The sequence below is a fragment of the Scleropages formosus genome, chromosome 13 (genome assembly GCF_900964775.1).
Source record: "Scleropages formosus chromosome 13, fSclFor1.1, whole genome shotgun sequence".
Classification (NCBI taxonomy): Eukaryota; Metazoa; Chordata; class Actinopteri; order Osteoglossiformes; family Osteoglossidae; genus Scleropages; species Scleropages formosus.
Genome location: NC_041818.1, coordinates 20,754,251 through 20,776,911, shown reverse-complemented (window position 1 = coordinate 20,776,911; position 22,661 = coordinate 20,754,251). Strand labels below are relative to the sequence as shown.

Sequence of the window (22,661 nt, the reverse complement as noted above, 5' to 3'; positions counted from 1 at the left end):
ACAAAAAGGATTTTAATTTTGTCTGGCACCATGGACTTTGGTCTTAAAAAATGTGTATTTTTTGGTTTCCAGAGGTTATGGTGTTCCCTGTGTAAGGCTGAAAAGGCTGAAAAGCATGTCCACTGACCAGCTAGAATCAGGTGTAAGAATAAAGCCAGTCAAAAGGATGTCTATGTTTTTCTGCTATTCCATTAGCCACTGTATCCAGCAGATACTGGAAGCAGTTCTCCACTGCCACCAGATGGGTGTTGTTCACAGAGATCTCAAGGTAGGACTCCTGCAAACGCCATCAGTGCCAGAAACGTTCTACTTCCAACTTCTCTATTAGTAAACTCATCATGGGTTGGTTTTGATGTCTGGGTATATCATTCCTGAATTTTCCCACATCTCAACCTATGATTATGGAGATATTGTCCTGGTACCCAGCCATTAATTTTTTTGACTGTAGAGGACATGTCTATGCGGGTAACTCAGAAACTATTCATGCTGAAATGTTAAATCCTAATTTACCTTATATATGACATTGTATGCTTATAAAGGATACCACATGTCTGGGGGTGGGGCTTGGACCCTTTCCTAGACAATCTACAAATATATCCAAAAACCTTTATTTTCTGAGTCTCAGGAGGATATGCCAAATGATCTCCTTATTACACCTAAATGAAGAGTAAACCGAAATCCAGATCAAAGTCAGCATCTCTTGATCATTGTCGTCGACATGATCTTTTTAAAGGATTTGCCATCAAAGTGTACATGTTTGTAAAAAAGTAAATATTAAAGGTTTTATTCTTATTATTCTTTTTATGGGATCATAAAACTGATTGATGTCAAGACAAGGCTAGAACTGACTGGAAGGAACCCAAAGCTGGAACCTGCAGCAATCTGTATTTTGCATAGTCTACTGCACACAGTAATTATCTCATCTACAGCAGCTATTATATTCCTTCTTGACCATATATAGTGCACAATCTTGCTTTGCAAAAAATTCAGTTTGATATCCACAAAAAAGTGAATTTGTGTAAATGTGTGGATCTCTGCTATTGCTGCAAGGCAATAAATAAATCTATTTCATCGGTTCCTTAAAGAAAGAATTTCTTTCACTTCCCATTAATCAAATGTCTGAAATATCTTTGCCAGCAGTAAGACCTATGATTATGGGAGACCTCCTTTGGCAATACTTACATATTTGCTCATGGAACATGAACTATTTGCTTGCTGGAAAAAAATGAACTGACAAAGAAAAATGGTAAAACGGAGGAATAAGTCAGCCTTGACACAGTTAATGGTTTTGTATTCCCAAGGGTAAAGAGAGTCCTGAGGCCATCAAATGAATCCTGGTAGGTAATTGTAAGAATGATTATCGGCTGATAATGCAAGTGTGGCATGTCATGATTTATGGATAACCGGACAATAGCACTGAATATGAACAAAAGTTATAGAAGTGTTATTCAGCCAGGGATTTTCTGAAACTGGGTCAGCCAATGAAAACAGTTGGGAGATTGAGTTTACAACACAAGAGAGTTAAATAATTTCCAGTTCAAATTCCGAGGTGCTTTTGTGTTATTGATATTACTTATTATTATTCATTGTTATTGGCTGTTTATTATTCACATCCTGATGTGCAGTATTTTCTACAATGTAATTTCTAATTAACATCTATACATGTTGCTAAAGCGGTCCAGTGTTATGTAACTTGTTCAAAGGTAGAACAACTGGCCATCCCTATTCGCTTTCCCTGAGTTTCTCCAACGTTTCCTCTTGAACCTGCAAAATTTTGGATCCTAGTTGGTTTGGCAATATGCTGCTTGTTTCCAAAACTGGTCATGGTTCCCATGACATTATGGCTGTGCAGGGACCTCAAGGGAATTTCTTCCTGAGCTATCACAGTTCCCTTAGCCATTGCTTCACCTACCAGTAGATGTGCTTCTCGGTGAGATGCTCAGCTATGCTCAAACCACAATCCTGCCACAGCCTGAGAGCTACAAGAGCTGATTCATTCACATTGTTCTCTGCCGAAGTGTGCCTGAGATGGCAAGAGCGGGGGACGAAGTGGGTCCCGCGGCGGCACAAGTGGGAGAGCGGCTACTGAGGAAAACTGGTGTGGGTGGCTGGAGAGCACATGCAATTCTATAGAGTGAAACATCTCCTCAGCAGTCTTCAGAGCACTATTCATCAGTGCTGGGACAGGGGGTTGTAGGGGTGTAGGCTGGCTCTGCGTGCGGTCTGATGGCTTGTGTGTTGCTGTGTGCAGCCCGAGAACCTGCTGCTGGCATCCAAGTCCAAAGGAGCAGCTGTCAAGCTGGCTGATTTCGGCTTGGCCATTGAGGTTGAAGGGGACCAACAAGCATGGTTTGGTAAGGATGGAACTGACAGAGCACAGGCAAAGAGGCAGAATTTCTAAATCCAGACACCCAGAAAAGCTTTTTAATATCAAGTTACACAAAAAGGATAAAGGCATTTTGAGAACAATGAGGAAGTATCTCTGTGGGATGTGTGCAGTATACTAAGAGCATAACGTGAAAATTAAACATCAAAGATTAGATGAAAAAACTGAAAGTACTAGGCAAATGAATGGTAATTACTCACATTTGCAAAATATTTTAATTCTATTTATTTTTCAGATTTTAGTGTAGTTAACAAAGGATATTACTAAGCTTACTTAAAAGGTGAATGAAATTACATGACAACTTACTGTCGTTCTAGAATTGTTTCACATTTTTTCAGAACATTTTAAATGATAATCAAGGAAGATTTTCCTCTAGGCTTGAATGACAGCATGATTGAATAATAGCTCCTAAAAAGCATAATTTTGTGTACCAGAACGCTCATGGAGTTTGGCAAATTCTGAACGATGTGCCCTATGAATATTAATTATACAAGAATGTAGTTTCGTCATCTCATTAAAAGCAAACACAAATACAACAGCGGAAGCGACAACATTAGCAACAGTAACAAAGCGGCACTGGAGGGGAGAAGCTTGCTGGTAATGATGTGTTTGATCCATAAATCCCTTGTCCCAGCAGACAGACATGTGGCAGTTGCTCAGTTTAGCCTCATTATCTGCATGCCACGCTGTGTCTCTCCGCTCACCTGGGAAGGTACCCTCCCGAGCCCCCCGTCTTCGCTCTGCCCTACGGGTGATCAAAGGTAGCGATGGGTGCATTTTTTAATGGTTTCTGCTCCAAGTAAAAGGTTACCTTGAATCAATTATTTCTGACACGAGTGACTTCCCCTGCTTCTCTCATAGGAGTGGTTTCTGAAAGGGCTGGAGGGGTCTGGAGACTCTCTTTCTGTTGCTCTCTTTCGCTGCCATTTTGGGTCAGTTAAAACGATTTACCTTACTGTCCCATTAAACTGTGTGTTCATGTAAGCTCTCATGATACATAAATGACTAATTAACTCTGCTTCTGCATGCCAAATCATATTTGCTTTCATGGTTTAATAATTTACTCCAGTTACTCACACACCAATTACTGTAAGAAACTCTGACATTTGTGTCCGAAAGACCCACAAAGGAAAGCTTACGTGATTTTATTTAGATTACATTCATTGCAGTTGACACAGATCATTTTTAGGAATTATGTAATTCTCTGAAGGATATAACCCTGCCCTGTGAGTGCAAGGTTGGTCGTGAAGTGCTTTTTCAACAGAATGGAGACATCATAAAATCATTTTGTGCAGAGAGACAATGAAAAAGATTACCACCATATGGCGGTTACACACAGACAATAGCAAAGGCCTTGGGATGGATTTGTCCTTCTTGTTGTACAGCAGTCCTGTTTATGAGACTGTCTGTAACTGTGGACCCTTGGTTTGTCCTTTTGCCATGAATATATAAGTATAGTATAAACACACCCATGGCTGCTTAACAGTAGGCATGCACAAAGAAAGTGATAATGCAGCTCCGAAGCAGCATTTTCATATCTCCAAAGGAGCGATAATTACCCTGCGGTCTCTTTAAAAGCTGTCAGATCTCAAAAGACAAACACCGTACAAGGGACTCCCCGTTTTGTCTCCATGCCTAAAATTAAACTGCATTGAGAAAGAAGGTGGGGAGGTATTGAGGTTAGGGGAATACCTTTCTGACTGAATCTTAATTACATTTACCTCCCCTGAGATAATGCATGACATTAAAGATGATTTGCAGTTTGTGTGTGGTAGGCCATGCCAGTGATGTAGTTGAGATGTTTCTTGCTATGGAAATAGCAGAATTAAGAGGAACTAATACACATTGGAAAATATATTAACTTTTAATAGATGTCACATGTCAGTCCTTTCACTGTGATATACCGATTGCTCATCTGTCCAGTAAACCACAAGCAAAATGAGCTGAAGATCTCAAGAAGTCAAGCTTATAGCTGTGGGAATATGTTAGTGTAGTCAAGCACACTAACGTAATTGCATAGTTCATCCTTGAGCCTAAACCCTATTCCAGCACAATATTTTATCTTCGGAAATTAATTTAATTGTGCCTTTTCAGCTGCGGTACATGGGAGTCACATATGGCTTGTTTTCACGATTCATAGATTCTGTCCTTGCTGCAGCCGAAAATACATGTAATGTTAAACTGATTACATTAAATGAAAACAGCAAAGCTCTCTTTAGATTCCCTTATTTCCTTAAAGCTTAGATAATAAAAATTGCAGAACTATCTGCACATTTATGTGTGACGGACTGATGGTGGTTTACAGGCATGATTTAAAGAGTGATCTTGTCTCCTTGGAAACAGAGCAAAAATAATGAAGCAATAAAATTCCTCTTAAATCACTTGGTGTGCAAGTTGTCTCGAAACATACCAAATTATACTGGAATTGCTGTGGTGCTTACAGTACATTGATACCCTGGGAAAGGTGGAAGGAAACAGCTAGAAAGATTTTTTAATTAAACGAAAAACCAACATTTGTCTGAATGCAATTTCTGCTCTTAATGACCATTGAATTGATCGGCCTGTTGAATACAGTCCATTCCAGTCATTCAAATAACGACTGGCATCTGACTTTTCCCACTGAAGTACTAAAGTGTTTTTCTCCGTTATTGAAAGACTTTCACCAGTTTATCCAGGAGCTTTATTTGGCACTGAAAACAACGGAAATTAAGCCAGCCTAACCCGAAGACTGGATGTGCTCTGTATACATGTAGTGTAGAGAGCAACTGTGCCCCAAATGAACTTGAGTGAGTTGAAATGAAGACCAGATCTGCACTGATTTTGTGACCCCTTTTTGCTTAACTTCTCTCTCTGTGTGTGATTGTAGGCTTTGCCGGCACACCTGGATACCTGTCACCCGAAGTCCTACGCAAGGATCCATATGGGAAAGCTGTGGACTTGTGGGCATGTGGTGAGTCGGGGGGACAGGCTTGGGCCTGTGCGAATGCAGCGAGTGGTCAGTGGTTGGGTTCTGGGAGCTTTCTCTTCCTCCATTCTGCTCTTGATCCCTGCAGGTAAAAGGAAACCTTTCGACCTTCACCAGTCATAACCATCCCTGTCATCACTTGATTATGCTTCTTGTTTATGTAACACCATTGTCGTATCACTCATCATCTGTCCATCTGAGTCCAACATTTAATCATTCCTGTTCAGTGTATGAATTGTAAATAGCATTTTAAACTGTACTTTCAGCTCTGTTAAAGACACCTCATTTCTTTATGACTCATGACGGTCTCCAAGCTGCTGTATTTATCATTCAGTGTTCAACGGAACTGTGGACTGTTTGTCACTCGGACTTCCTTTCCATTTGCTCCTCAGTACTCCTTTTAGTCAAATTATCGATCCTACTCAGACACTGTCACACAAAATGGAGTTCACTTTCAGCTGTTCTCTAACATGTCACCATTACTCCAGCACCATATTGCAGACTGAGAATGGCAACCGGAATGATTTTTTTTCTTTTTGCCTCCGGATAATAATGATGGTGTCTCTCTCAATTGTTTCCTGCAGTTTGGCTTTTTGCCATTTATCAGTAAAATATAAGAAAACTGCTTAGAAAATCATTGTCACAACCTCAGCATACTGCTCTTTTTTGCTTTAAAAAATCATATCCTTTAGTGTTTAACGAAAAAGTTAAAACTTATTGTTGCAAGTGATCAACATTAAGTCATTGAGCACCACGATACCAAGGCTTGGATCCAAAGCTGGCATCTTTAAATGGTTCTTTGTTACTTGTTTGAAGCCCTGTGGGTGGCTCAGTGAATGTGTACATTTTTGGGAGCGCGTGCCATCCTGTTGGAGCCTTGCTGATCTCCCGCCCTCCTCCATCCTTTTGAGGGAAACAAACGACGCACCTAAGCATGCCTACAAGCTTGTTTGCCTCGTTTGCAGTCAAAGGGCACATCGGGGTACAATTAATTACTCACAAATCAGGCAACCATGCAAGTAAATAATCATGAGAAACCTCTGTCTTTCCATAGCTCCTGGATTTCTCATTTTCTCTTTGTGATGCCTTGATGGGACAGTCTAAATTGTTGGCAAGTTGCTCCTACTCGAGGGCTTAGCTTATGAAGAACATTAATGCTTTGACTGCAGTGGCCATCCCAATATCATTTCAACATCCCAATGCCTTTTTGGCATGCAGCTCACAGTGCTGGCTCTATATGCCTGCATGACTCTCAGCAAGAGACCATGTGAATACATTGGTTGATGGAAGGTCCTGGCACTGGAGAACCTGGTATCTTGTGAGGAAGGTGTTCTGCAGTTCTCTACAGTCTGACTAGTAGCTAATGTGTTTCAGCTGCACAGCTGTAAAGGCTTAAGTCCAGGAATAATGTAACATTCTCTGGTTTTAGAGGTCCCTGCCCACTGACTGATGTAAATGATCTGAAAACAAAGGATTTACAAGACCCTGTAGTCTTATGGTGGTATCCATTTTGGAGTTGGTTAATTACAGAACTGCACATGCCTCTCTTGGAAAAAATGGGGTATTTTTAGCTGGCCCAGAGGCCCAGTGTCAAGAGGTTGGATAGTGTAGCTGGGTGAGGGGGAAGGGGGCATGACTATATGGCGCTGTGCTAAAAACAAAAAGTAAACTCCCCGTTGACTGAAGGATCTACTGCCATACCATCAGTGCCTTTCAGAGGTGGGGTTCTAATTTGAATCTGTCAGAGCAGTTTGCGACATCCTGTGGCCCTGTAGCATCTCTACTGCACTGTTGTCGACTGACAACCATAAGGCCCCCCTACTACAAATGAACATGGGTGTTTTCTGTATTCTTACTTCCATGAAAAAATTTATTTCTTAAAATGATAACTTACGTGTCCCCTCATTGGCACCTTTAGGTGTAATACTATACATCCTATTGGTGGGTTATCCCCCCTTCTGGGATGAAGATCAGCACAGGCTCTACCAACAAATCAAGGCTGGGGCATATGATGTAAGCCATTCTTCTTACGTTAACATTTATTTAACATTTCCTGAGACGAATGTGCCCCAACATAATATCTCATCTCTCCTCCTATTTTTCTCAGTTTCCTTCCCCTGAGTGGGACACTGTCACACCAGAGGCCAAAGACCTCATCAACAAGATGCTGACCATCAACCCTGCCAAGCGTATCACTGCTTCTGAGGCCCTGAAGCATCCCTGGATTTCAGTGAGTGATGCTCCATCTCCCTCCTCAACTTTGTCTTACTATATTTTTGCCCCTGGCCTGATTCCTCCTCTCTCCATGTTTCTCCCCAGCACCGCTCCACCGTGGCCTCCTGCATGCACAGACAGGAGACCGTGGAGTGCTTGAAGAAGTTCAATGCACGGAGGAAGCTCAAGGTATTGAGGAGCATTATGAACATCATGAATTGTACAGTCAGAAATAGCAGGTGTCATGGATTAACACATTTCCCAGCTTGGTACTGGGTAGCAAGAAGAAGGCTTTATTGGGCCGGTATAGGAGACAGATGGATTAATTTGACAATATGTGTCATTATTGTGAAATGTTTAGCTACTTATTGCTTATGTATCCTTTTTAATTGTAAGTTCTGAATCTTTCTCAATGTACTGTGAATGTTTCAGTCTGAGAAGGTTTCTGCTTTAATTGGAAGTCTCCTGAATAGTTATTGTACTCTGAAAGCAACACCTGTCTTTTTGAGTTACAAATTAAAATAGAAACACAACTGATTTCTATATATGGACCATAATTGATATGACATATTTAGCAGGCTGCTGTTAAGCTGCTGTGTAGTTTATGGGTTTTTCTCAGATCTTTGTGACTATGTGGGTAGATGAGGCTGAAAAGCACATATGAGAAGAAAAATACAGTTCAGTTCATTCATCGTTACAGCTGAAGGTATCCAACTCCATGTGTTTTTGCTGTGACAGTTTGTGAAATTTCTACTCGAATGCCAGCATCTTGAAACCAGACTCTTTTGTTTATGACTGTCTCTTTTCTCATTATTCCAGGGTGCCATTCTAACAACAATGTTAGCCACACGCAACTTCACAGGTAATGCTGAGTTCAAGTGTTGACCAGAGGCCAAGTTCCAGTGAGCTGAGTCAGTCTGGCTGAATGACTCACAAGCCTGGCTGCGCCATATTAGGCCAAGTTATGGGAAAGATGAGTCTGGTACAGGTTGAAATGGCAATCTGTAGCCCTCTCAGCGGTTGTATTCCCAGATGGTGTCCTACATCTAACACAATGGCAGGTTCAATTCCATCTTTTCTGGAAGAGATTAGTGTCAAGAAATTCCCAACTACAGAAATGTATGTTAACGTTTTTCACTAGTAGGTTAATTCCGTTAAAATTCCAGTGATGCCTCTAGGAGGGGGTGCGGTGGCGCAGTGGGTTGGACCACAGTCCTGCTCTCCAGTGAGTCTGGGGTTCGAGTCCCGCTTGGGGTGCCTTGCGACGGACTGGCGTCCCGTCCTGGGTGTGTCCCCTCCCCCTCCGGCTTTACGCCCTGTGTTGCCGGGTAGGCTCCGGTTCCCCGTGACCCCGTATGGGACAAGCGGTTCTGAAAGTGTGTGTGTGTGTGTGTGTGTGTGTGTGTGTGATGCCTCTAGTGCCTGCGAATGATTTAAGTATCTTTCACAATGTCATCAAGGAATCTACCGGAAACCTTGCTTTTCATTGTTAATTTTAAGTAGATCAGAAGGTCAGTTATCCAGGGTGACATGATCCTTGACATTTCTGCATTTAATTCATGTATTGGATAGTTATGGGAACAATTTTAGGTTAAGTACTTTAATTACACAAATCAATAGCAAAGGTCCCATTGGGATTTGAAACTGTGAACTTGGTGTCAAGAGCCCAGATTTGTAATATGAAATTATGGGTTCTCCGTCTTAATATTAATTCCTCCGCCCGAGACAAATGGAGCTGTGCAGCCACCCACAAAATGAAACTCTGCTCTTAGCTCCCCAGCTTGAAATGTAAAAATGAACAATGGACTAAGAGGGAGGAAATAAAACCAGAACAGGCCTGAATTCTCAGCCATGCAGACCACGTGTAGTGACAAACCTGTCACCGGTTGTGCCCCCACCCATCCGTTCCATTTTAAAACAGAAGTGCTTGTCTGTCTTTAGGCCTGTTGAAGACCGCCGAAGGCTCAATCAAGAGATTTACAGCCTGTTGTTACTATTTTTAATCCTGTCTAATGGGTGAATTGCCCTGTTCAGTTTTGTCCCTCGCTAGATCCATGGGATGACCCCTCCACCCCCATGACGTCAAAGTTATACACCGCATCCTACAAGGGTAGGAAGGGGCCACATGGCCGACAGGGGAGGGACTAAAGATGAACCCTCCCAACCCCAGGCTGATGAGATTGACGCCTGAAGGAACCAACCCCGAACAGGGTAGCTAAAATTAGCAAAGTGTTGATTGAGACTAAAGGGAAAACATCCTGTCTCAGCTCTTTGCAAAGGAGGATATAAAATACTGGAAGAGCAAGAGAGAGAAGGAGGGCGAACAAGCATGCGAGAGAAAGACAGAGACAGGAGGCACACCTTACAGTAAAGACTGATAGGAGCAAAGGGAAACTGCCGATGAACTGTTGATTTAAGTACTTGCTTCAGAATGTGTCTTTATTGGACTTACTGACTACTAAAGCAAGACATCCTGTGTCTCAAACCTGGATTGTACAGGCATCTGTTTATGGATTTAAATCAAAATTAAAGTTCTTCATTTTTTAATGTAAATTGTTTCAAAAACTTTTGCTCATTGGGTTCCTAGCTGTTGGATATTCTAACTGGCAAAATTCTCTGGAACTACGTTGGATGGCGAAAGACCGTGTACCTGCAAGACTTCATCACCAGGAAACAAGCTGCCAGGCAGTGTTCACCACAGGCCACCTTGACTTATTTCTGTGGATATTCAGCGGGTTGGATGAACTTTTCCGCCATGCCCTTGGCAGTCTTGTTTTGGGCTTTCGGGCCATTCCTGATTGCTGTTTCCCTGTTTCTCTTCATGTTCCGCTCAGGGCCAAAGAGTGTGCCGAACAAGAAGGGCGATGGTGTAAAGGTATGAGTGAGCAGAGTTCGGATTCATGTTTGTGTCAAACAGGAGAGAGGCTGAGTGATTCACTGTGAAGGAACTCGAACGAGTGACACTGCAGACACATTGGCCATTCTCACTCATTTAACTATATGCTGTTTTCTCTAGGGAAAAAGCGAAACACTTTCGATTTAGTACGTTTTTGTATTTAATACTAAATTTATGCAAATCTAAGTTGTGCTGTCTTGGACATTTTCAGCATGCTGCTGAAACACTGCAACTGCCTGATTTTACAAGGCTGGCCTATAATTTTCTAAATCAAATGGCAGTTTTGTTTTACATGGCCATGTCAGATATATCTGTTGGAACAAGTAAGCATAACTTTCCTCTGACCCCTGGGAGCTTTTGTCAGCCCTTCCCAAAACTGCTCATGTGCCTTGAATTTACAGTGACTCACCCAGCTTGCCACCTCTCTACAATGACTGGCCAACTGTACACAGACCCCCTGAGCCAAGGAAACCAGGCTTTGGCGGTTGGTTGGAAACACCTGGTTGTGTTCTTTCTGCCCTGCTGCACGACAGATGGCATTTCAATGCGCCCAGAGAAACTGCGTCTATTGTCCTCTAGGGAAACTCTCTCCCTTTTTGTTTATGTGGTATTGCTTCCCGAGAGACCCTGAAAAATGAAACGGGGAATACTCTTAACTATTATCATTACAGTTTGGTTGCATTGCCAATTCTTCGACCCAAAGTGTTCAACCCATTTGGAGAATTGGATATTTTACACTCTCTATTAAATATACTTCTTAAGACTTGACCAGTAAGTTTTCCTTGTAAAACTTAAAGGTCTTAGTTATACCATGTGTGATTATGTTCTCCTCTAAGGGATTAATGAGTAACAGTCATTCCTCCGTGCAGCAGGGACCCTACAGGTGACTGCAGTCCTCCTGGATGAAGATGGTGCTCTAGCAGAAGCAGAAGAAGTATGTGTGTGAGCATCATGGCTGTCGATGTGTATGCTTTTGGTGTGTTTATATTTCTGGTTTTCTGAGTGGTCCATTCAGGGTCAGGGATAGCCCCTGGCTTGAGAAATACTGGATATGGATGCCTGAGGAGTGAAATAAGGAAATAAAAATGGGGGCTACACTGCCAGGAAGAACCTAGAGCTCCTCCATGGGAAAGGGAAGCAGAAGTGTGAACAAAAGCACACACTCACACATAAACACACAAACCTTTTCGAAATCAAACAACTTAAAAAAAACATTTCTTTAGGATGTCCCTCTTCAGGATTTACTATTCTTTAGAGACATCTTCCCAGAAACACACACACATCCTCATGCGACAAAGCAGTCTACGTCCTCTCTCTTTTTCTGTGGTGTCTTGGCTTCCGCTCCCATCTCATCCTGTGTGTTTCTGTCTAACTTCTTCTCATTTCTCTTCCAGAAAAGGAAGTCCAGTTCCAGCGTCCAGCTCATGGTGAGTGTGCGACTCCCTTCGTGCCGTCCCTAACAGGGACAGGGCCCACCAGCAGCCCAACCCATTAACATTAGCAAGCAGGGCTGCCCCTCGAAATGGAGCTGGACTTTCTTTTTGTCCTCCTATCTATGTCTGTGTGGTGGAAATCCATTTTTAATGTTCCCAGATTCATCTTGTTTTTTTGGCACAGTTTGACTTGGAAGCAGTTGCCATGTCTCGAGGTCTCGCCCCTCCCCTCAACCCTTCTTGCCCATCCAGGGTGTTTCCCCCCAAAGGTGCCGCTTGCCAATAGGGAAGGCAGAAGCTCACCCTTAACCCCCGGTACCACCTCTCTTACCAGGAGTGGCTACCTAACAGTACCTTTTTCCTCCACAGGAGTCGTCGGAAAGCAGCAACACAACCATTGAGGATGAAGACACCCGAGGTATGGACACTCTCATATATACTTGCCATCTGGATGTTATTGATAAGATGTCAGAATGCAGAGGGTGATTCAGCTTTTGTCATACCTTTAATATAGAGCTGTGATTCTTGCCTTTCCATGAGTGGCACAAGAGCGGTGTTAAATAATAACGTAGTAAACTAGGCACCAACACTGAGTACGTGTTACATGGTGTTAACAGGAAGCCCAGTGGACTGAAATGTTACTAGTTCGATAGCAGGAGTGTAGTACTAGTCTGCTAGAGTCAGGGGGGGGTTGGTTCTTTCAAAACTTCCCTCCAGATTATGGCCTGTACCAACGTTTGGTGGCCTCTCCTCGCTACACCCTCTCCCCCACACATCCTGCCACCTCCACTGTAGGATAAGAGCCAGGCTGTTGTAGGAGGATTGCTCTCCTGCCACAGGCGCAGCTGGAAGGGCTTGGTGCGTGGGCCGTAAAGAGCTGCCCCCGTGATGCCTGGAGATGAATACAGACAGGAGGGCATACATACACACAGACACACACACACACAAACACAGACAAATGCTAGCACATGGACACACACATGCTCTCACACCCAGACACAGACATTTGCAAACAGTATTATACACATAATTGAATTTTTGGGAAATATTTCAGTGAAATTCAAACATACACAGTAATAATGATTAGACAGACAAACAAGCTGCTTCATGCTGATCTGTGAAATGAGGGCACTGTCTGCTGAAGGTCAGTGTAAAAAATAACTGGCTATTTTCAATTAGACAGATGGCTTAAAAACGGAATGGTTTTTTTGCGCTGTCACTCAGAGACCTGGAGTGGAACCTCATTTTTGTTCCCTACAATGCACACATAACCAACCAGCTAATGTCAACAACCAGCTAATGTCAACAACCGCTTGTCCCGAGCGGGGTCGCGGGAAACCGGAGCCTACCCGGCAACACAGGGTGCAAGGCCGAAGGGGGAGGGGACACACCCAGGACGGGACGCCAGTCCGTCGCAAGGCACCCCAAACAGTACTCGACAATATACACCTGCTAAGAATAAAACTAAGATTTCAGCCTTCAGCTTTAAAAGTTTATGTTGCTGATTTTTTTTTTATATTTTGCAGTTAAGAAACAGGAAATCATCAGAGCGACAGAGCAGCTCATTGAAGCCATCAGCAATGGAGACTTTGAGAGCTACACGTAAGCTTCGTCCCCTGAATGCTGTCCTTCTTTTCTTCCCTACGCTGATCTTAAAACCTTTTCCTCCTTTAAATGTGACCTTTTTTGTTTTCTTCATTGATTCGAAGATGCTGAGCACGGCAACGCATCCGGTTATCAATGCAGAATTTGCGTAATGTCAATTCAGTAGAGTATATATCTATACTGTCCCTGTTCCATAGCTCTCTTTTGTTGCATTTTAAAGGACTGGCTCACCAGCTGTTCCTTTTGACATGGTTTCTGAATGGCAATTTTGGATCGACAGGGTTATTATTCCTTTTCAAATCCTTGCACAGTGGGGCATGGAAAGCCGAAAATTTGTGAAGGTAGGAGGCTGGAGGAACCATTTTTAAGAGAAAAGGCTAATGTTGGTCTGAGCCGGAGACCTGAGTCAGAGCAATGACTTGTAAGGGAAGGAACATTAGTTCCTGCTCCTGAGCCGAACTGCTCAGAAGGGGAACCCAGAGGAAGTGTGTGATGGAGGCCATACTTTGCACTGTGCTAACAATGAGGTTAACAGTGGGCAAATTTAAATCTTGGATGCAGAAGAGAGAGGATGTCCTAGCTGAAGTCTGGTGGTGGCGTAGATTTTTTTCAAAAGAAAACATATAGAATGTTTTAAAATGTCTACTGTCCATATTGCTGCACTGATATGCACACTTATGGAAATCTTTGTTGATTGTGGGGTTCACGAACTGGGTCTATTGTGTCGAAGCTTGGCCTAGAGTGTCTGTGTGTTCAATGTGCTGATACAGCCCAAACACCACAAAAAAAAAGATGCAGGGATTGAATATTTTCATTGGAGTAACAAATGAACCGTAAGACAGTTTCAGAAACTGCATTTCATCAGCCATATTACAGTTTCACACTGACAGCGCCCATGTTTCACTTTCACATTCCGCTGAACCTAAAACCTTCAGCGAATGTAATTTTGGGTATCAACATTTTTAAAAATTATGATACGGAAAGAATGTAAATGACTGTGTTTTTTTCAAGAGAAGTACCTTTAACAGGGATTATCAACCACAGTGTCGTTACGACTTTTGTTTGCATTGAGAGAGACAAGTCATGCTGGGAAGGATCTGGTTACTTGCTCTTCTGTCGCCCTGGGAGTTCATATAAATACACAGATGCAATTAAAGTAATTAACAGTAAAGCAAACTGCTGCAGTATCATTCCTCACTGCAGTAAATCCTTTCTTCTCTAAATCCATGCCGCAGAATATCCTGTTACTTAATGTCAGTGCCAAGGGCATCATCAACAATTTGAATCGTTCTTTTCATCTTTCATGGAGGCCTATAACTAAAAGCATCTCAGTAAACCCTGCTTGCACAGCAGCTTCTCACCTTTCTCAGACATGTCTCTTTGCAAACTTTTTTCCTGCTCAAGCCAGCATGCAGTTATTGATGACTGATTCGCCAGCAATGCACACAATGCATAAATCAATTGAGTCAAAGACGTGGAGTGTCTAGAAAATACAAAGAAACGTGATGCGGAGCCAGTGACAAGGCAATGTGTCAACTGTGCATGAATGTAAAAATTTTGAATTTTCTCCTGATTAAAGATAAAGCTTCGATGTCAGACCCTTGTGGATGGAGAATTGCCAGCGTTCAGGGTGGCCTTTGTCTCCATGTCCACAGGAAGATGTGTGATCCCAGTGTGACGGCCTTTGAACCCGAAGCCCTTGGCAACCTGGTAGAGGGTTTGGACTTCCATCGCTTCTACTTTGAGAACTGTAAGCCATGTTCCAGCACTAAAGGAGTTTTATTTTAAAGCTTAGATACATGTTGCGAACAAATAAAGAAAGAAATTCCTAAAAGAGTCATAAAGTAAATTAGTTGAAAAGATATCGTTGAACATTTCCTGGTTTAAGCCTAGAGCAAAGATAAACTCTCAATGGGAAAATTCTGCAAGCGATGACCTTTTTCGAGCAAATGGAAAGCTTAGTTTCATTCTCCTACTTTGCTTTTTCTTGATCACAGATGTCCGTATTGAATTTATATTAATACTTGTCTTTCCATGGTAACCAGTTATGTTTTTAAGTTTATTTGCGTGATGTTAGTTTCTGTTTTCTACAGAAATGGAGATGTGCTTCAGTGGAGCCAGTAGTGGCTATTATAGGGGGGAATGAAACAAAAAGCTAAAAATGGCACAGCCAGCAACTTATTTTGGTCTTCATGAGAATAATGAAACACTGCCAATGAGATGAGCTTGATCACTGTGGATGTCGATTTTCCACCATAGTATGAAATGCAAATAATAAAGAAACTTATGGATACAGTTTCATATATAGTAGCTTGTTTAAACAGTCTATTCCTCAGTAGACTGTACGAAACATTTTACATTTACATTTATTTCTTTAACAGATGCTTTTCTCCAAAGCGACTACCAATGAACACTATGTAGTGTTACCAGTCCACATCTTATTCACCAAGGTGACTTACACTGCTAGATACACTACTCACACTGGGTCACTCATCCATACATCAGTGGAACACACTCTCTCTGTCACTCACACACTATGGGTGAACTATGGGTGAACCATTTTTTGTTCATTACTAACAAATTAAAATAAGATGAAAATTCTACGAATCAATCTTTCAGCCAACTGGCCTATTTGGCAATAAAGTGCACAGTGGTTTTCTGGCTCAGAGACACACATTTGAATAAATAGGGCAAACACCTGATGGAAACCCTGCATGCCCAGTTTTTACAAAAATATCCCAGTGGTTTAAAGGAGAAGAGCCTGATATCAACACAACACATTGTATGAGTGAAACCAATTCTCTGATTTACATTATTTTCCTGTTTTGCCTGAAGTGACTAAACACACACACACACACACACACACACACACACTGACTGAAACTGCTTGTCTCGAGCGGGGTCATGGCAAGTCGGAGCCTAACCCGGCAACACAGGGAGTAGCACTGAAGGGGGAGGGAACACACCCAGGACGGGACACCAGTCCACCACAAGGCACCCCAAGCAGGACTCAAACCCCAGACCTACTAGAGAGCAGGCACAGGCCAACCTGCTGTGCCACCGCACCCCCAGCAACTAAACATTTTTAACCATTAATTTGGCTGGAGGAGAATTTTTTGGGGTAAATGCCTGGATTCCTGCAGAGCCCATCCTGGGACTTTAAGCAGAAGCAGCAACTCCTAAAATGATATGAGAAGGCTTGGAAGGCGACTGGCTCTTAGCGGGAAATACGAAATTAGGGACAACAATAGGAACTAGACCTTGTAAAGTGCAATCTGGGCACCGACACAGTTTGATGTGCGTTGATGCAGCAGCCCAGGGAGAACAATCTGTTCTATCCACACAGTCCACAGGAGATTGAAATAGAGCTCAATTTTCTCCTGAAACCCAGTAAACACAAGACAACAGGAGGAATACTGAATATCTGCTGCATCAGTGGCAGCAAAAGGCTACCTTAAAGCTGTCTAAGAAGGGGTAGGTGAAGTTACAACATCAGGATTACCATAAATCTTGGTATTGTACCATGCATCTGTGGGGAATTTCTTTCAAAGCATGCACCTGCACTTCCAATGAAGCGTGCTTAATTTTTAGTGTTATTTATTTGATACTTGACTTCCATACTGTACTGCTCTGCTTTATTGCTGCAGTGTGGTCCAAGAACAGCAAACCAGTCCATACCACCATCCTGAACCCCCACATCCACTTGGTGGGGGATGAAGCTGCCTGCATTGCCTACATCCGCATCACCCAGTACATCGACACCAACGGCATGCCACGTACCGCCCAATCCGAGGAAAGCCGCATCTGGCACCGGCGTGATGGAAAGTGGCAGATTGTCCACTTTCACCGTTCGGGTGCACCCTCTGCCATTGCTAAATGAGACCTCCTAGGTATGTCTCCATTATATTCATATTTTCCTGTAAATATGCTAAATTGAGAAGGGTTGCTATGTGACTTGGATGTATAACTGCAAGAAGTGACAACCACGTCTATAAGGGCTTATTCAGTCTGGGTTGCAGCAACTGATATTTAACTTACATTTACATTTACATTTATTCATTTAGCAGACGCTTTTGTCCAAAGCGATGCAGATCTCAGCAAAAGTACAATTTATGTATTATGTTGAGAGAAGGAGACATAGCTGCAGACATGAAAGTCTCAAGCAAACCTAGTTTGTTCCCGACCACTTGCTGCATCGAGGTTCATCGTTAAGGTAGGTGCATAAGACACAGGATAGACAAATCCTGATACCCACCAATTTTTTTTTTTATTTATTTTTTTTTTATTAAATATTATAAGATACACAAATGAGCAGTACAATACCAGAGTAATGGCTGAATAAAGGTTCTATCTGGGGATGCTTCTGGAGTTACGATGTTTGAACAATTACACCACAGTTGATCTGAAGAGATCTTGGGCAAAGTGAATCTGGAAGAGGTGGGTTTTCAGACCCTTCTTGAAAATAGACAGAGTTTCTGCAGTTCTGAGTGACAGGGGAAGGTCATTCCACCACAACGGACCCAGAACCGAGAACCTCCGAGCTTTACCTTTCGTGCGCGGGACCACCAAGCGAGCAGAAGTAGATGAGCGAAGGGGCCTGGCTGGGGTGTACCGGTTGATCAAGTCCTGTAAATAGCTGGGAGCAGTTCTATTGATCCATTTGTACACAGTAACCAGGGTTTTGAATTTGATTTGGGCAAGTATAGGAAGCCAGTGCAGAGAAATGAGTAGAGGAGATACATGGGAACACTTTGGCAAATCAAACACAACTCGTGCAGCAGCATTCTGTAGAAGCTGCAGAGGTTTGATGGCATTAGCAGGAAGGCCACACAGAAGAGAGTTACAGTAGTCCAGATGGGAAGTCACCATGGCCTGGACAAGTAGTTGGGCGGAGTCAATAGTGAGGTAGGGGCGGATCCTACGAATATTATGCAGGATGTATCCGCAGGACCGGGTTGTGGCTTCAATATGTTGAGAGAATGACAGACTCGCATGAATCGTAACTCCCAGACTCTTAGCAAAGGAGCTAGGCGAAATGAGTGAGTTGTCCAGTTTGAACTTCCATGGACTTTAGCTGTCTCTTAACTGACACACTTGTTTTTGTGTAAGACATATCCATAAACCCCCCCGGACACAACAGTAGAATTCCCAGGAGGGGTGGGCAGCCCCTAGTACTTGGACCCCCAGAGGTTTTTTCCTGCCTTACTTTGTAGATAGTAGTATTTTGTTTTCCTCTCCTCTGTTGCTGGCTGGCTACTCCATTGTTAACTATATGTTATACTTGCAATTTTGGATGATTTGCAGCAAGCTTGTTTATTCCTCCGTGTCACTTTGTTGCGAAGAGCACTCTGTAACAGAAAATTTAATTGAATAAAATGGAACTGAACCTGTACTGGAAAACAGGACAGAACACAGTCTAGCTGATTATTATTGAGGTGACTTTATTTCTCTCCCATCATAATGAATTAATTGTAATAAAACCCTAAAACCTGAAAGATGATTGCAAGACATTTTGGCACTTACATTTCTATTTCTTTTCACAGTCTTTTGAGGGTGATGACGCAATCAGCTTACAGAGATCACATTTGTTCATCTTCTCTTATTCTAGTTCAACATAAAGGGATGGAGGGACAGGTCTCCCCAAACCATGGTGACAGCTGGCAGGGTGCGAACCACCCTGAGGAGCTGGACCTCCTTCATCTCATCGTTTACTTGAAACCTGTTTACACTTCTGCTCCGTCAGCATGCACGGTGTCGTTCCCACGCGTGCTGTGTGTGTGTCTGCGGATGCCGCTGCCGCCATGCCGCTTCTTATTCCTCCATGCTGCCAATTTGGTCCAATTTTTCATAATGACAAGGCTACTCCAGTTATATCTAATTTTTATTTTACATTTTTCAGTTTTTTTTTTTTTTTTAATTTAATCGTAGTTTTAAAATGTGTTGAAAATCCAGCCACTGCCTATGAGTTACTCAGAACTGTTGTAACCAGAACTGGAAGCTTGGATCCACTGGCACTGTCACACAGCAATGATGCTTGCGAATGACGCTTATTAAATCCACATTTTTTGAAGACTAGCAAGAGAGATATTCTTCATGTACTGCACTGTGTAAAACACTCTGTTTGGTTACTGAGTGTGTGGTGAAAATTGATGTGTAACCAGTACATTTGGTATGAACCACTTTACTGATTTTTTTACTTAAATGTTATGGAATGCTAATATTTATACTTATGATGACAAATTATGTTTATTTGGTTTATTCATTACAGGTGAAAAAAAAAGATTTTTGGTCAGGGTTTAACCTAACATTTTTCCCATTGCAGTAGAAGCATCTGCTTTTGGCCTGTGGGAAGTTTGACAAAGCATATATGTGTTTTTCAATTTCTTTTCAAGTTCTGATTTGAATGGTGAACATTAATCAAGGTTCTCAACAAAGTGTGGACAGGGTAAGGCATTGCTGTTGTGTGCATTCTGCTGGAGTTCACAGAGTGTTTTCTTTTGGGGTCTTCCATTGAAGTACTGCATAGGAACAAATATGATGGAGTATCATGGAATGTCAACCAAATGGAAACATCTGTGCATGCTTGTGTGTGTGTGTGTGTGTGTGTGTGTGTGTGTGGTGAGAACTGAGAACACCTGCACCATGCAGAAAGGGAGCTACAATTACAGGTGCAATGCTCCCTCTGTAATCATCAAATAGCTCTGCATGATATGATATTGAGTGTGTCTGGAAAATGGACAATAAACATAACAATGATATTTACTGTATGTTTAATTTATGCATATTTTATTTGTGTAAAGCAGAGAAAAAAGACATTTATTGTAGATTTTATGTTATTTAGATTTAGGTCACATGTATGGTAATATGATAAAGCAGAGAATAACATAAGAGCTAAATCTATTTATTGAAAAAAGACACGTGGAGAAAAAATAGTACAGATATTTGTACATAGTTATCCTAATTATATTCATTTTTGCATATTTTGCTGGTTTTGTGCAAAAAAGGTAATAGAAATTTTAATATTATTAATCTCCCCTCTAGATGGGTTTTGGTTGTTGGTTTTAGTCATTCACTAGTCTAGATTTGGTTGCCAGATTTGAGTATTCGTTATCGATTCATGTTTATTTCAGCATATTTGTATTATTTCAGTTTTTTTCAGCTATGATGGGAGCTTTTAAAAATAATGTCCCCTCTAATATTTTGCAGTAAATAGTAAATAAATGTAAATTAACTGCCACAGGTTGATGAAAGTTTTTTGAACAGATCAAAGCAGGGGCGACATAAGTCACGGATTGTGGTTTTATTTACATATACGAGAGTAGTGAGGCCTTGATTAAATGTACTAACTTTTATAACTTCGGGACCAAATTCACATGCTGTGGAGATACTGATTATTTTTATTTTACCTTGCATTTGGCCAAATGGTACAGCTTTGCAGATGTGCTTATGTGCATGAAAGACTGCAAATTGCAATGTTTGTATATACCTGCATATGTATTTTCCCATCTGGCGTAGGGTTTCGTATTCTCCCAGATTCCATATGACCTTATTCCAGGCTTTCAGTATTTTCATTTCAGTTCCACTGACACAGAAAGGGAAAGAATTCACCGACAGGTTATGTTGGTGTACATACATTGTTAATGCAAACTTTTTCTGGAATAATTTTTCCGTTTGATGTTTTCGCCTTTCACTTTTTGAACTGTAAAATATACATTGCATACTAAAACTTTGCTACTAGTAAAACTGCAGTGCACACCAAGTGGAGGTAGAGTTCACACTATTTATTCTTGTAACATTTAACAACAAATAAAACTGAAAACCATGTCAGCAAAGAACCTTCGGGGCGAGTAGCTGTTATGTATAAACTCCATATACATATTGCCAAATTTCTACCTGAAAGCACAGCTATAGCTTCTATGCCTCAATTAAAAAAAAAAAATAAAAACAAACCCAGTCAGACTGCAGATATTAAGTTGAGGATTAAACAAAAGACACAGTTGAAGGGTGAACTCTAGTGCTGATTGGTCAAATAAAGGCTAATTAATGCATCATTTATAGTCGAGAGCACTGCAGACTATATAATAACAGGAATTTACAGGAATAGCCCTGACTTGCACTTGTTCTAAAAACATTCAAAATTAAGATTTAATAAATTATTCATTTATAATAGCTTTTAAGATATTAACAAAACAAAATGAAGCAACTATTAAAATAAAGTAGGGCTGATTTCTTTTGTTGGCTGGTTATTGGTAATTATTGTCTTCCCATGCTGGTCAGTGCAATCTTTGCAATAGAATATATACCTATTTATCTATATATGGTTTTGATTTCATTTACACTGTTTTTTCTAATCATTTACACTTTTTGTTGCAGCCTTCTAAAGCTACTCCACAAAACTATATTTGACAAAGAAATATTTACCAAATGTATTCATATGAACAGGAATGTGGTTTTGCAACAACTGTATCAGTATTTCTGTGTTAAAATGACTGCCTTATGAATATTTTTTGTAAGTGACTTTGATATTATTGATATTATTGTAATCCTATGTTTCACTGCAGTATCAAACTGGTTTATTGTTTTTGGTCTACTTTCATTCTGCTTGAGGTTTTAGTGAAAATATCACTGCCATGAAAAAGTAATGAATGTTCTTTGAAAATAAAACAATAATTCCCAGCTGTTTGCTTTCTTATTTTCACTGAAATTGCACCAGTTGTGGGTAAAACCTCTCGCTCCTGATCATAATAAACCTGTATGCCTTATTGAAAAGCAAATTTCACTGCTTCCCACAACAACTCAATATTAAGAATTTAACACACTAATTCACAGTAGCCCATATGAAGATAACTGGCTATAAGTGACACCTGAAGGTTACCAGTTCAGACTGGAAAATGGTATCCCCTGACATCCCGTGATGGTATCATGTGCATTATCTTCATTTATCATGCACAAGAATTCCATCCAAATGGTTCCTTTATTAAAAAGCCACTCTTGATTATAGATGAAATCATTCATTTAGCTGACATTTTTCTTCAAAGCAACTTGCAATGTTAACTACTCTTTACCTATTAATACAGCTGGGTAAGTACCTTGCTCCCAGGAACTACAGTCAGAAATGAGATTAGAACCTACAACCTTTGTGTCCGAAGGCAGCAGCACCAA

The 22,661-nt window shown here is 41.4% G+C and overlaps 1 protein-coding gene across 2 annotated transcripts in view; it reads left to right on the top strand.

Moving 5' to 3' along the window:
* Positions 1 to 20,389, top strand: part of LOC108923134 (calcium/calmodulin-dependent protein kinase type II subunit alpha-like) — a 50,321-nt gene extending 29,932 nt beyond the window's left edge. Inside the window, exons 6-19 of one of the 2 annotated variants that reach the window (XM_018733678.1) lie at positions 196 to 268; positions 2,252 to 2,354; positions 5,253 to 5,336; positions 7,270 to 7,364; positions 7,459 to 7,581; positions 7,671 to 7,754; positions 8,385 to 8,427; positions 10,400 to 10,440; positions 11,856 to 11,888; positions 12,264 to 12,312; positions 13,421 to 13,496; positions 15,155 to 15,249; positions 17,147 to 17,389; positions 19,108 to 20,389. In XM_018733678.1, coding sequence (XP_018589194.1) covers positions 196 to 268; positions 2,252 to 2,354; positions 5,253 to 5,336; positions 7,270 to 7,364; positions 7,459 to 7,581; positions 7,671 to 7,754; positions 8,385 to 8,427; positions 10,400 to 10,440; positions 11,856 to 11,888; positions 12,264 to 12,312; positions 13,421 to 13,496; positions 15,155 to 15,249; positions 17,147 to 17,379 — 1,132 coding nt within the window. In that variant the 3' untranslated portion in view covers positions 17,380 to 17,389; positions 19,108 to 20,389. The remainder of the gene's footprint in view (positions 1 to 195; positions 269 to 2,251; positions 2,355 to 5,252; positions 5,337 to 7,269; positions 7,365 to 7,458; positions 7,582 to 7,670; positions 7,755 to 8,384; positions 8,428 to 10,399; positions 10,441 to 11,855; positions 11,889 to 12,263; positions 12,313 to 13,420; positions 13,497 to 15,154; positions 15,250 to 17,146; positions 17,390 to 19,107) is intronic. The other variant, XM_018733679.1, reaches the window with a different exon arrangement.
* The last annotated feature ends 2,272 nt before the right edge of the window (positions 20,390 to 22,661 follow it).